Raw genomic sequence first — 14,511 nt, 5'->3', positions numbered from 1 at the left:
GTGTCTCTCAGAGTCCACTGAAACAATGCAGCTCTAATGTGATCACTCATGCAGAGCAGTAATCCCATTACACCTCGTTATTGATCTTTAAATTAGTGGCCAGGTGGCGTGAGGGACCTGCCCCCCCCTCCTTCCACCGGCCTCTGATTGGCTGAGCCTCACTCGCGATTGATAAAAGAGAAGAAGAGCGTGGAGGCCTGCAGGAGGGGTGTGTTTCTTTTTATGACCTTGTGCAGGCAGCTGGGTGGAGAGATGAACAATGGGGGGGGAGTCTCAGTAAACGTTTGTGTTTGTGTCGGAGTCTCAGACCGGCTCTGAATCTTTAAAACAACAGACTGATGGAGCAACGTCACTTCCTGCCGAGGAGCCGACCAATCAGAGGATAGACTCTGATGTGACTCATCAAAAAAAACGTACCGATACATACGAGTCATACTTTTTACACACATACACACACACACACACACACACACACACACTGTGCAGCGCTTCATTTTAAAAACACACTTACTTTATAGATTTTATGATTGTGAATTTTTCTATTTCATTTGTATGATTCTTGACTTTTGTTGTGTTTGTTTATTGTTTATTCTTATGCACCAAAAATAACAATAAACCAGATTCTGACCTATTTAAATACAACAAAGTGTGTCATAATATTATCTTTAATATATATATATTAAATATTACTGTACAGATACATAATGGATTCATTAGTTATACCTACAGCTAAATATTTATATATAATTCACCTAGTTTCACAACAATAATCAATTCAGAATGTAAGTGGATCACGAAGTAATTTCAAATGTTTTTCTCCGTTTTATATCAGAGTACAGTGAACATATGTAGTTTTTGAACTGATATTTGAAAACGTCACAGTATTATTACTGTATACTGTGTATAATACATGTACCAAATATTTATAACAGTTATAATCATTTAAGTTAATTATTACATACAAACATTCTCTGGTTTCAGCGTCTCAGATGTTTTTGAAATGTTTTTGAGCATTACTGACTAAACGATTCACTAAAAGAATATAAACATCTATAAATAAAGAGAATAACTATTACATCCATATCATTTTAAATGTTAACTAAAGACAGTTTAATTGTGGTCGTCCTGAACGGTTTAAACTGAACTGATTGATGATGTTTCTGGTTGAAACCTCATTAAAATCACAGAAGAGAAAAAATCTCTTTTCTCCCTTTGAAGAGAATCTATTTGAAGGTTTCTCTGCTAACAGACGTGTCGATATGGACGAAGGAAACATGAAGCCGGAGCCCGAGGGCCCCGAGGCTCGGCCCTTCTCTCTCTCTATGGGGGCCCTACAATTACAGTAATAGTGTGGAGGCCTGAGCCGGAGCGCTGATCCCCGACTGTGTGCCGATGTAGATGATGCAGCTGAATACAGAGCGAGGAGGAGACGAGACTGAAATACTACATCTCACGTTCAGAGGACACAGAGCTACACAATGTTTCTCACATGTTACAGAAGAATCATATTCTATTTTAAGGTGGGAATAAAAACCTGCCTACTAACACTGCAAGAAATACACAGGGACTAAAAAAACACTGCATGTCCAGCAGTTCACTGTGAACTGAACCTTTAAAGAAAAGAAGATCAACGACTTCTACAGCTAAACTGCAACAACAGGGGAGAATAATCCTGACCAATCAGAGCCAGGTGTCAAGAAAGATGGTAAAGGACGAAAACCAAGATGGTAAAGGACGAAAACCAAGATGGTAAAGGACTAAAACCAACATGGTAAAGGACTAAAACCAAGATGGTAAAGGACTAAAACCAAGATGGTAAAGGACTAAAACCAAGATGGTAAAGGACTAAAACCAAGATGGTAAAGGACGAAAACCAAGATGGTAAAGGACGAAAACCAAAATGGTAAAGGACTAAAACCAAGATGGTAAAGGACTAAAACCAAGATGGTAAAGGACTAAAACCAAGATGGTAAAGGACTAAAACCAAGATGGTAAAGGACTAAAACCAAGATGGTAAAGGACTAAAACCAAGATGGTAAAGGACGAAAACCAAGATGGTAAAGGACGAAAACCAAGATGGTAAAGGACTAAAACCAAGATGGTAAAGGACGAAAACCAAGATGGTAAAGGACGAAAACCAACATGGTAAAGGACTAAAACCAAGATGGTAAAGGACGAAAACCAAGATGGTAAAGGACGAAAACCAAGATGGTAAAGGACGAAAACCAAAATGGTAAAGGACTAAAACCAAAATGGTAAAGGACGAAAACCAAGATGGTAAAGGACTAAAACCAAGATGGTAAAGGACTAAAACCAAGATGGTAAAGGACGAAAACCAAGATGGTAAAGGACTAAAACCAAGATGGTAAAGGACTAAAACCAAGATGGTAAAGGACGAAAACCAAGATGGTAAAGGACGAAAACCAAGATGGTAAAGGACTAAAACCAAGATGGTAAAGGACGAAAACCAAGATGGTAAAGGACGAAAACCAACATGGTAAAGGACTAAAACCAAGATGGTAAAGGACGAAAACCAAGATGGTAAAGGACGAAAACCAAGATGGTAAAGGACGAAAACCAAAATGGTAAAGGACTAAAACCAAAATGGTAAAGGACGAAAACCAAGATGGTAAAGGACTAAAACCAACATGGTAAAGGACGAAAACCAAAATGGTAAAGGACTAAAACCAAGATGGTAAAGGACGAAAACCAAGATGGTAAAGGACTAAAACCAAGATGGTAAAGGACTAAAACCAAGATGGTAAAGGACGAAAACCAAGATGGTAAAGGACGAAAACCAAAATGGTAAAGGACGAAAACCAAGATGGTAAAGGACGAAAACCAAGATGGTAAAGGACGAAAACCAAGATGGTAAAGGACGAAAACCAAGATGGTAAAGGACTAAAACCAAGATGGTAAAGGACTAAAACCAAGATGGTAAAGGACGAAAACCAAGATGGTAAAGGACTAAAACCAAGATGGTAAAGGACGAAAACCAAGATGGTAAAGGACGAAAACCAAAATGGTAAAGGACTAAAACCAAGATGGTAAAGGACGAAAACCAAGATGGTAAAGGACTAAAACCAAGATGGTAAAGGACGAAAACCAAAATGGTAAAGGACTAAAACCAAGATGGTAAAGGACGAAAACCAAAATGGTAAAGGACTAAAACCAAGATGGTAAAGGACTAAAACCAAGATGGTAAAGGACTAAAACCAAGATGGTAAAGGACGAAAACCAAGATGGTAAAGGACTAAAACCAAGATGGTAAAGGACGAAAACCAAGATGGTAAAGGACGAAAACCAAGATGGTAAAGGACAAAAACCAAAATGGTAAAGGACTAAAACCAAGATGGTAAAGGACGAAAACCAAGATGGTAAAGGACTAAAACCAAGATGGTAAAGGACGAAAACCAAAATGGTAAAGGACTAAAACCAAGATGGTAAAGGACGAAAACCAAAATGGTAAAGGACTAAAACCAAGATGGTAAAGGACGAAAACCAAGATGGTAAAGGACTAAAACCAAGATGGTAAAGGACGAAAACCAAAATGGTAAAGGACGAAAACCAAAATGGTAAAGGACGAAAACCAAAATGGTAAAGGACTAAAACCAAAATGGTAAAGGACGAAAACCAAAATGGTAAAGGACTAAAACCAAGATGGTAAAGGACTAAAACCAAAATGGTAAAGGACTAAAACCAACATGGTAAAGGACTAAAACCAAAATGGTAAAGGACGAAAACCAAGATGGTAAAGGACTAAAACCAAAATGATAAAGGACTAAAACCAAGATGGTAAAGGACTAAAACCAAGATGGTAAAGGACTAAAACCAACATGGCGACGGACTAAAACCACTACTATATTGCTGAAAGTGACTAGCAGCCTGAGCTGGATGTGTAATATTGTGCAGTTTTTTGATGTGAGTGTTAAAGGAGGCAGCAGCTGTTCTAGGTGCTCCAGGTGTACCAGGTGTACTAGGTCTACCAGGTGTTCTAGGTGCTCCAGGTGTACCAGGTGTACTAGGTCTACCAGGTGTACTAGGTCTACCAGGTGTTCTAGGTGCTCCAGGTCTACCAGGTGTACTAGGTCTACCAGGTGTTCTAGGTGCTCCAGGTGTACCAGGTGTACTAGGTCTACCAGCTGTTCTAGGTACTCCAGGTGTACCAGGTGTACTAGGTCTACCAGGTGTACTAGGTCTACCAGGTGTTCTAGGTGCTCCAGGTCTACCAGGTGTACTAGGTCTACCAGGTGTTCTAGGTGCTCCAGGTGTACCAGGTGTACTAGAACTACCAGGTGTACTAGGTCTACCAGGTGTACTAGGTCTACCAGGTGTTCTAGGTCTACCAGGTGTTCTAGGTCTACCAGGTGTTCTAGGTGCTCCAGGTGTGCCAGGTGTACTAGGTCTACCAGGTGTACCAGGTGCTGTCTTACCTGAGAGGGAGGCAGCTCTCCGGCTCTCCTGCTGCTGAACGCGTGGACTCCGGCGGTCGCCGCCCTGCCGCCCGTCTGCAGGTTGATGGGCGTCGTCTGCAGCGGGTCCGAGGTCGCCGCCTTCTGTCCGTTGATGTGTGCGGTCACCATGGACACGGGAGAGACGGCGATGCCCTGACTGGGAGGCTTGATGAGAGACAGAGGCTTAGTGGAGCCCACGGGACAACTTCTGACCGCCAGCTTCTGTAGAGACACACACAGAGTACTTATACACACTGTACTCACACCAAACACACAGAGCGAGTACTTGTACACACTGTACTGCTCTACAGCACTCACAGTACTCCAAACATCTGGCGCTGTGTAAATATTAGTTTGTTTTGATGAAAAGAAACTTCAGAATAAAACACACTGGAGAAGTTTTATTCAGTGAGCAGAAATACTACTGACACTACTATTAATACTACTGATACTAATACTACTATTTATACTAATGATACTGCTGATACTACAACTACTACTGGTACTTATAGTACTACTAATACTACTACTACTACTACTATAACTATTTATACTAATGATACTACAGGTACTACTACTACTACTACTACTGATGGTTCTGATAATACAATAGAAACTACTGATCCGACTACTGTTACTTCTGACACTACTACACTACGGATACTATGACTACTAAAACTACTGCTTGTACTACAACTACTACTGATACTAGTGAACAGAAATCAGCTCTACTGAGTCTCTATTTGATCTCTAATGTGGAACAAAATCACTTCACTTCCTCCAGTCCATCATCATCATCATCACACTGATACCCCCCCCCCCCCTCCCTCCCTCCCTCCCTCCTTCCCTCCCTCCTCCTCCTCTAAACATAAGTGTGTCTCTCTTTCTGCTCCGCTTCACTCCAGAAAAGAGGAGCTCTCTCTAAATATTTCATATTCCATCCATCTCTCTGCCTCTCTGAACAACTACAGTGGCTTTGTGTGTGTGTGTGTGTGTGTGTGTGTGTGTGTGTGTGTGTGTGTGTGTGTGTGTGTGTGGTGGGGGGGCGTGTGAAAGACAGTTTGTTTATCTGCTGAACAAATAAAACAAACATGAAAAAGACGACGTGGTTTAAAGAGTTAAAGAATTTTCAGTCTCTGAAGAAATGAGCTCATCAACACATCAGAGAGATTTTATATATATATATATATATATATATGTATTTATTTTTAATACATATATATATGTATATATACACACATCATTTTATATTTATAATGATCTAATACAGTATAATAAATTATATATAATAATTATAAATACATTCTTTCGTTGATTAGTTAGAAACTCATGAACTCATTTCTGATAAACACAAGATTCGTAGTTTTACAGATGTTTCCTGTAAAACTACGAATCGATTAGTCGTCAACTAAGAATCGTATCCTTCAAAATAAATGACAAATTGCTCATTTTCCTCCGACCAACAACACACAAACCAAACATCTTCTGTTTACCATCATCAAACAAGAAGAAGAAGAAGAAGATACTCAACACAATTAGTTTGGGACTACTTTCAGCGGCGGATGAATCCACATGTGGGGGTGCTGTGTTTTAAGATCAATAATCTAATAGAGTGAATGTTTTAAATAAGAGTTATTATATTATATTTATCATAAGGCGTCAGAGCAGACTCATGTATTCACATGTTGGTATTTATGTATTCTCCCACAGAGGCCTCATTGTTTTCAGAGGATCAATGTGATCCACGGGGCCCTGGGGGGCCCGCCGCTCGCCATTCAGCGCCTCAGAGCCTCCGACTGTCTCAAAGGTCAAAGTCACTTAAAGCCCCCCACACACACACACACAGAGACCGAGTCCAGCACAGCGTGGATCAGAGAACACAGCAGGACTCGCCAAGACACGATCAAGACCTGAACAATTCTGCTCGTTAGCGTCACAACGAACCCGACAGTCGACCCGAATCCACATCAACATCTGGAGTCGTCTGCTGGATGTAGCAGCAGTTAGCTTCAGAGCTACATGCTAACGCTAAAGTCCTGCTCTTTAGTCCTAAACATCTGCTGGAATGTTCTTTTAAATAACTTTAACAGCATTAAAGAATTTCGTCACGTCTCCCTCCTGGACACTGAGACTAAACTAATACCCGTCTTTATCTCCGTCTCATCTGACTAAGACGCCCACAAGAGGATTAACCCAAACGCCAGAGGAAGAACCCCGCTGGTCCTCAACGCTGGTGGAAACCTGGAGGACTAAAGTCAGAGCTCAGCTTTACTGGATCTGATCTTCATCTACAGAATCAACACACAGGACTAGAGAAGACAACACGTCTTCATCACACAACAATCAAGAAGAACCGATAAGCAGTATTGATGAGAGTACTAGTATTGATGAGTACTAGTATCCTTCTCCTTCCTGTCCTCCTTCTTCCTCTTGTTCCTGTCCTTCCTCTTGTTCCTCTTCTTCTTCTCCTCCTTCTCCTCTTCCTGTCATTCTTCCTCTTGTTCCTGTCCTTCCTCTTCTTCTTCTCCTTCTTCCTCCTCTTCCTGTCCTTCTTCTTCGAATGTCTAACGAGACATTTTTGTCTCCGTGAAGAGTTAAATTAGACGGCTTTCATCAGCGTCCACTCGCCGCTCAGCTTTCATCCTCACGCCATGATGATGATGATGATGATGATGATGATGATGAGGAGGAGAAATGGGCTCAGGTTCAGGTTCAGGTTCTCAGACTCCGAGCTGGTCTCACATCAAAGAGCTGAAAATCACCACCATCTTTGTGAGCTTTGAAGATGTATATCTGTATCATATCATGTCTAACCGGTTCTCCGCTCATGGATCTGTGTCCACAATAACACAGTCTGATGAAAGTCTACGTGTTCTTATAAAGCTGAGGTGTTACTACGTCATCGGAACCACATTAAATAAAGAGGCAGACTGTAAGGTTTGTCTGTTCAGTCACTATTTATAACACAATGTTACAATGTCACAACTCTGCTTTATACATATATATATATATATGTGTGTGTGTGTTCTGCTTTATTTTATAAACATTCTGATTAGTATAAATATGTTGTACTTTAGTATAAAATTTATATTTTGTAGACGTTCTGGTTTTCTTAGTAAACGTTCTGCTTTAGTTTATAAACATTGTGCTTTGGTTTGTAAACGTTCTGTTTTAGTTTGTAAACATTCTGTTTTCTTAGTAAACGTTCTGCTTTAGTTTGTAAACGTTCTGCTTTAGTTTGTCAACGTTCTGCTTTAGTTTGTAAACGTTCTGCTTTAGTTTGTAAACGTTCTGCTTTAGTTTGTAAATATCTGCTTTAGTTTATAAACATTGTGCTATTTTTGTAGACGTTCTGGTTTTCTTAGTAAACGTTCTGCTTTAGTTTATAAACATTGTGCTTTAGTTTGTAAACGTTCTGCTTTAGTTTGTAAACGTTCTGTTTTCTTAGTAAACGTTCTGCTTTAGTTTGTAACCGTTCTGTTTTAGTTTGTAAACGTTCTGCTTTAGTTTGTAAACGTTCTGCTTTAGTTTGTAAACGTTCTGTTTTCTTAGTAAATGTTCTGCTTTAGTTTGTAACCGTTCTGCTTTAGTTTGTAAACGTTCTGCTTTAGTTTGTAAACGTTCTGCTTTAGTTTGTAAACGTTCTGTTTTAGTTTATAAACATTCTGCTTTAGTTTGTAAATGTTGTGCTTTAGTTTATAAACATTCTGCTTTAGTTTATAAACGTTCTGCTTTAGTTTATAAACGTTCTGCTTTAGTTTGTAAACGTTCTGTTTTCTTAGTAAACGTTCTGCTTTAGTTTGTAAATGTTGTGCTTTAGTTTATAAACATTCTGCTTTAGTTTATAAACGTTCTGCTTTAGTTTATAAACGTTCTGCTTTAGTTTGTAAACGTTCTGTTTTCTTAGTAAACGTTCTGCTTTAGTTTGTAACCGTTCTGCTTTAGTTTATAAACGTTCTGCTTTAGTTTGTAAACGTTCTGTTTTCTTAGTAAACGTTCTGCTTTAGTTTGTAAACGTTCTGCTTTAGTTTATAAACGTTCTGCTTTAGTTTGTAAACGTTCTGTTTTCTTAGTAAACGTTCTGCTTTAGTTTGTAACCGTTCTGCTTTAGTTTGTAAACGTTCTGCTTTAGTTTGTAAACGTTCTGCTTTAGTTTGTAAACGTTCTGTTTTAGTTTATAAACATTCTGCTTTAGTTTGTAAATGTTGTGCTTTAGTTTATAAACATTCTGCTTTAGTTTATAAACGTTCTGCTTTAGTTTGTAAACGTTCTGTTTTCTTTGTAAACGTTCTGCTTTAGTTTGTAAACGTTCTGCTTTAGTTTGTAAACGTTCTGTTTTAGTTTATAAACATTCTGCTTTAGTTTGTAAATGTTGTGCTTTAGTTTATAAACGTTCTGCTATTGTTTGTAAATGTTCTTCTTTACTTTAGAGAATGTTCTACTTCATAACCTCTGGTCCAGCTTGAGTGGAACCGATATCAGAGTATCAGCGAACACGCTGCCCTTTCACTCATCTGGCAGAATTTAATTGAGAACCACAGTCGAGGTCGCTCCGTTTGCTGCAGGATGATCCGTTCATTATGTACTCTGTGTTGATAGTGTTCCTTTGAGATAACGGGGCGGCTGAAAAACGCATTAGTAGCTGTTCAGATATCCATCAGTGCAGCTGCCAGACGTTCTCTTTGTTTACACTCCATTTACCAGCCAGGCCCTTCAGTCCTGAAAGGTTCTGAGGAGACGGACGCTTACGGTCCTTCACTGTAGAAATCCAACAATAGAAGAAAACTCTCTTAAAAAAGGTCCTGCACTCGCAATTCTACGTCAGCAAACGAGGAAGAAGAAGTACTGAAGTAGTCACGGTGAGAGTCCGATGACAGTCAGACAGAATCTTAAAAACAGGTCCGTTTAGTAGCGTAGGTTCTCCTGTTCTCCTGGAATTATAGACGGACAACTTTACATGAAAATTCATACATCTACAACTCCAAGTGAGCTCGTTCTGCTCCTACGGTCAAAAATGGACTTCTGAATCTCAACTTCGTGGTTTCAGATGACAGAAGAAGAAAATGTCTAGAAGTTCATTATGAGATATTTATTTAACATCTGCAACATATACAGGAAGCAGAAACCATGACAAGAGGAGAATATGGAGAACCAGAACCACAGACTGGTTCAGTATTTCAATAAATGGACTCATCCCAGCTCTGCTGTTGTTGCCCCCCCCTCTGGCAGTGAGACAGCTTATCATCAGAACACAGCACAGTCTGGAACCTCGCCCACAGCAACCCCCCAACCCCCCACATGTGGAGGATCAGCCAGCAAACACTGTTTGTTCCAACAGAGACGCTCCAGAGGTTCTGTTACCAGAAGAGTCCGTGAGACAAAACCTGCAGTCCATCTGTTCATTCATCCATCCATCCATCCATCCATCCATCCATCTATTTATTCATCCATCTGTTCATTCATTCATCCATTTATTCATCCATCCATCTATTCATCCATGTATTCATCCATCCATCTATTCATCCATCCATCCATCTATTTATTCATTCATTCATCCATTTATTGATCCATCCATCTATGTATTCATGTATCTATGAAGTGATATATTCATATATTCATCCCTGTTGCTCTGCTTTACATGAATCCATAAATGACAGATAATCAATGAAGCGGCTCCACTGATCAATATTTCATGTGTTCATCTGAAGCGTTGCCTGTTAGCATCACTTAGCAGATAAAGATCGTGTTGAAGTGATTATGCAGCCCAACAGTAAACAATAAGGATTAATTAAGCCCTTCACTTCCTGGTGTGATCACGTGACCGCGTCTCGACGACAAACACATTTACATGCAAATCAAACGCACCCGAGTCTCAATTCTGAGTTCAGTGGAATGTGACGCACAGCCGGGAGACGATCGACGTATTGATCGGTGATTAAAAGAGAGGGGGGGGGGGGGGGGGGGGGACCGGCAGGCTTTTACTCTGAAGGGGCATTTAGTCTTCCTGTGGTTTTGGTTTGTTTATGAGCCTCGTGGATCGATATCCATCATTTTAAAGAAATACAATAAAAATACTGAACCCTAAAGATCTTCCTCTCTACTGTAACGGCCGCCGAGGCTCATGGGTATCGTAGTATTTCAGAGTTTCAAGCACAGAGACGTCTCAGCCGTAGACCACGCGGCTGATTACAAAGCTTACACTCCTCACTGTAACCGTCCTGATGGAAGACGCTGGATGTAGAGGCTCTTTAAACACGCGTTCCATGAACGCATCGCATTCTGAGTGAGGACAACAACCAACAAACAGGAAACGAGAGGAGACGTCACGGGTTAGAGAACTCGTTAAACACAAGAGCGTTACCGGTTTAAAGGAGGGGACGCACCTGAAGAAAAAGAAGAAGAAGAAGAAGAAGAAGGAGAAGATTCCTGTTCCTGAGTTTAGACGTCTTCACCTTTAAATAACTGGTGCCCTGAAGCTACAATGAATTCCTTCACAATAAAAGCACAGGGTTTAGAGGATAACTAAACCCAGGATGTCGTCATTCGACGGTTCAAATGATTAATTTGAAGGAGCGAGTGGAGTCATCATGAACTACTAAAGCGAGAGAATAGAAGGTTATTTAAGGAACAGTTGTTGTTTATAAAGGACATGAATGTTAAGTGGTTAAAGTAGTGCAGTCATGACAAAGACAGATGATTATTAGATTACACTTAAAAACTACATTCATCTATTCAGCCTTTTACTCTGAAAGTACAATCTGGTGCGGACAGAACACGTTTAAAAAGTCGTACGTTTCTTCAGAAACAGCCTCACATATGGCTCACTCCGAGAGCACTAGACCAGGACCCAGAGGGGGTCTGGGAGAGTCCAACTAGGCCTGGGGGGGTGTTTGGGTGCCAGAGAAAGCGAGCGTTTAACACGTTGGATTAGTCTGTTGAGCTCAACGAGACGCCTCACTGGCTTCATCTTTCTGCTGCGACCAAACACCAACGAAGAAGAAGGAAGACGTCCCCACGAGGGTGTACTCTTTAATACCTGTGTGAAGTATTCATGTACTAGGTTCTCGTTACAGGAGGTTCTGCATGGCTGTTTGTTAAAGGAGGTTCTCGTTAGAGGAGGTTCTAGTTAGAGGAGGTTCTGCATGGCGGCTCGTTAGAGGAGGTTCTCGTTAGAAGAGGTTCTAGTTAGAGGAGGTTCTCGTTAGAGGAGGTTCTCGTTACAGGAGGTTCTGCATGGCGGCTCGTTAGAGGAGGTTCTAGTTAGAAGAGGTTCTCGTCAGCAGAGGTTCTTGTTAGAGGAAGTTCTTTATCTTGTTAGAGGAGGTTCTCGTTACAGGAGGTTCTCGTTAGAGGAACATATTGTGGACGTTCTCCTGAACATCACTTCCTGCATCACGTCTCCTCAGCAGCTGGATCGATGCTCTCAGGTGAGTTTTTCACAAAGTGACTCCATGAACCAGTTCTTCTTCTCAGACTCAATAATTCAGCCGATAACGACTCTTAACAAGCGGCCGGCGGCTCAAAGTTATTACTCGTCCTCGATCGCTTCAAATTAGATCTACGGGTCAATACCAGGAGTCGATATTTAATTAGCTCACAGCAGGTGGTGGTGTAGAGAGGTGCTGGATCTCCAGTGCTGAACACTGAAGTCACATGACCGATCAGCTGTTTCTTCTTCTTCATGGATGTTTATTTATAACACGAGCTGAGAATAAGAACTATGAAAACTGAATCTCTATCAAAACACATAAAGTACATCACTGAAGTACTGCGTTAAAGTTTAATATAAGGTACTTTACTGTACTGTATTTATATTTCGTGTTACATAATGAAGCTGATACTACTACTGTACTTCTACTACTGTACTTTTACTGCAAGAAGCTGATACTACTACTGTACTTCTACTACTGTACTTGTACTGCAAAAAAACTGAAAATACTACTGCAGCTTCACTGCTGGTACTTCAACTACATGAAGTCAATAATACTTGTGTACTTTTACTGCTGAATACTTATTACGCCGCTGAATCATTCAACACCAGATATCAAGCAGGAAGTATAATTTTCAAAGTGAAAGAAATACCAACTAAAGAAAGACACAGCGGTACTTTGTACAGTGTTGTAGTACATATTAAATATTAAATACCTGTCCGTTCTGAAGTTCATTGAGTCCTTTGCACAACGTCTGATTCTGAAACAGAGAAAAAAGAAATGTGTTCAGATTGAAGCTGAAACATCAGAAAGACAACAAGACACTTTTACAGATTTATTCTGTAAAATAGACGTCGAGACACTTTTATAAACCGCTGCAGTAAAAGTTTAGATCGAGTCGTAGAAACAGTTTATGAATAAAGTAATGCTTATCACATAAACACGTTAATATAAACACACTGTCGTCTGCATAGAAACAGATAAAAACATGTTTGTCGCCGTTTGTACGACTTTTTTTTCCGTCAATATCTTATTTTGAAATGTTTTCATCATAAAAACTTTCACAAATGTGAATTAAGTCATTTTTCTGATCGACCAATCACATTGTAGAACAAGCTGAGTTTTATGAAACCAAGACGGAAAACTTTATTACTCTTTTCAACCTTGACGAAGGCACTCCTTCCATTCTTACCTTTCACAATAAAAGCCCTAGACATATAATATTCACAGGTCAACTATTTGATTTGTTGATCAAAGTACATCAACAAGTAATCGAGAAAGTATTCAGATCCTTTACTTAAGTAAAAGTACTAATACCACAGTTAAAAATACAATTAATAGAGTACAGAAGTATTTTCAGCAGAATGTACTTAAATCAAAAGAACTCTTTACGCAGAACTACTACTTTTAGTGTTATATTATTATAAAATATATTGTTCTGTATTTATCACTAATTAGAAAGATTATTTAATTGTAATATAGTCCATTGATGTTGAGAATATTCTAGATACTTTGTATAGTACTGGGTAGATTAGTAGTATAGTACTGCATCATATATATTTACTAGTAACTTTAAGTGTCAAATAAAAGATGTAGTGCAGTAAAAGTACATTAAGTGGATCATGAAGTGAATTTATTGACGCCAGTTTTTAGACTTTCCTGTCTGATCCCCCCCACCCCATGTCTGGAGACCACAGAAGAAGAAGTGTAGCTGAGGATCTTTACTTCCTGTTTCTCTGCAGCAGAGTCAGATAAAGGATCCGTTCGTCTTCACACACGAGGGAAATTTAGAAAAGATTACTGCTCCGTCTCAACGCTTCACTATCAGCTCCGTCTGCTGCTGCAGAGGGTTTTATTCTTTACATCAGCAGAGGAGGAGAACCGGATGAAGATGACCTCTAGTACAACGGAACCGACAGAACCGAGAGGATGATGATGGAGGAGGAAACCTTCAGAACGTAGCTTGTTTCAGAAAGGTGTTTAAAATGACATGGTTACACTCTTTATTCTGTTAAAATACACAGTAAAGGTGTTCACTAGAACCCTTTTCAGAGGGTTCTACCTAGAACCAACATAAAGGGTTATACATAGAACCATCTCTGAAAGGTTCCACACAGAACCTCCTATGAGAGGTTCTACAGAGAACTCATCTATGGCGGAACTCTCTCTTTCCACCTTTTACGGGAGCTAACAAGAACCCACCCAGGGAACCCTTAAATATCTAAAAGGTTCCATCTAGAACCCATCCAAGGAGTTCTACCGAGAACCCTCTTACATTTAAAGGGTTTCATCTAGAACCCATCCAGGGAGTTCTACCGAGAACCCTCTTACATTTAAAGGGTTTCATCTAGAACCCATCCAGGGAGTTCTACCGAGAAGCCTCTTATATTTAAAGGGTTTCATCTAGAACCCATCAAAGGAGTTCTACAGAGAACCCTCTTATATTTAAAGGGTTTCATCTAGAACCCATCCAGGGAGCTCTACCGAGAAAAACATTCTGTGGCTTTATCTAGAACCCTTTAACATTGCAAGCTTTTCCTCTAGAACACACCCAGGGGGTTCTACTAAAGGTGATTCAGGTACCTGCTTCAGAAGGTGGAGATCACAATAACACCTGGAGGTAATTT

At 39.9% G+C, this 14,511-nt stretch overlaps 1 protein-coding gene across 2 annotated transcripts in view; it reads right to left on the bottom strand.

Annotated features, from left to right (window-relative positions):
- Nucleotides 1-14,511, bottom strand: part of phf21b (PHD finger protein 21B) — a 50,689-nt gene that overhangs the window by 16,094 nt on the left and 20,084 nt on the right. For both annotated transcript variants that reach the window (XM_068734041.1, XM_068734042.1), the window contains exons 3-4: nt 12,600-12,644; nt 4,434-4,676 (exon numbers count right to left, since the gene is read on the bottom strand). In XM_068734041.1, coding sequence (XP_068590142.1) covers nt 4,434-4,676; nt 12,600-12,644 — 288 coding nt within the window. The remainder of the gene's footprint in view (nt 1-4,433; nt 4,677-12,599; nt 12,645-14,511) is intronic.

The sequence above is a fragment of the Cebidichthys violaceus genome, unplaced genomic scaffold, assembly GCF_023349555.1.
Source record: "Cebidichthys violaceus isolate CVI_PGR_0920_01 unplaced genomic scaffold, fCebVio1.0.p SCAF_60, whole genome shotgun sequence".
NCBI lineage: Eukaryota > Metazoa > Chordata > Actinopteri > Perciformes > Stichaeidae > Cebidichthys > Cebidichthys violaceus.
This window is presented reverse-complemented; position numbering and strand designations above follow the sequence as displayed.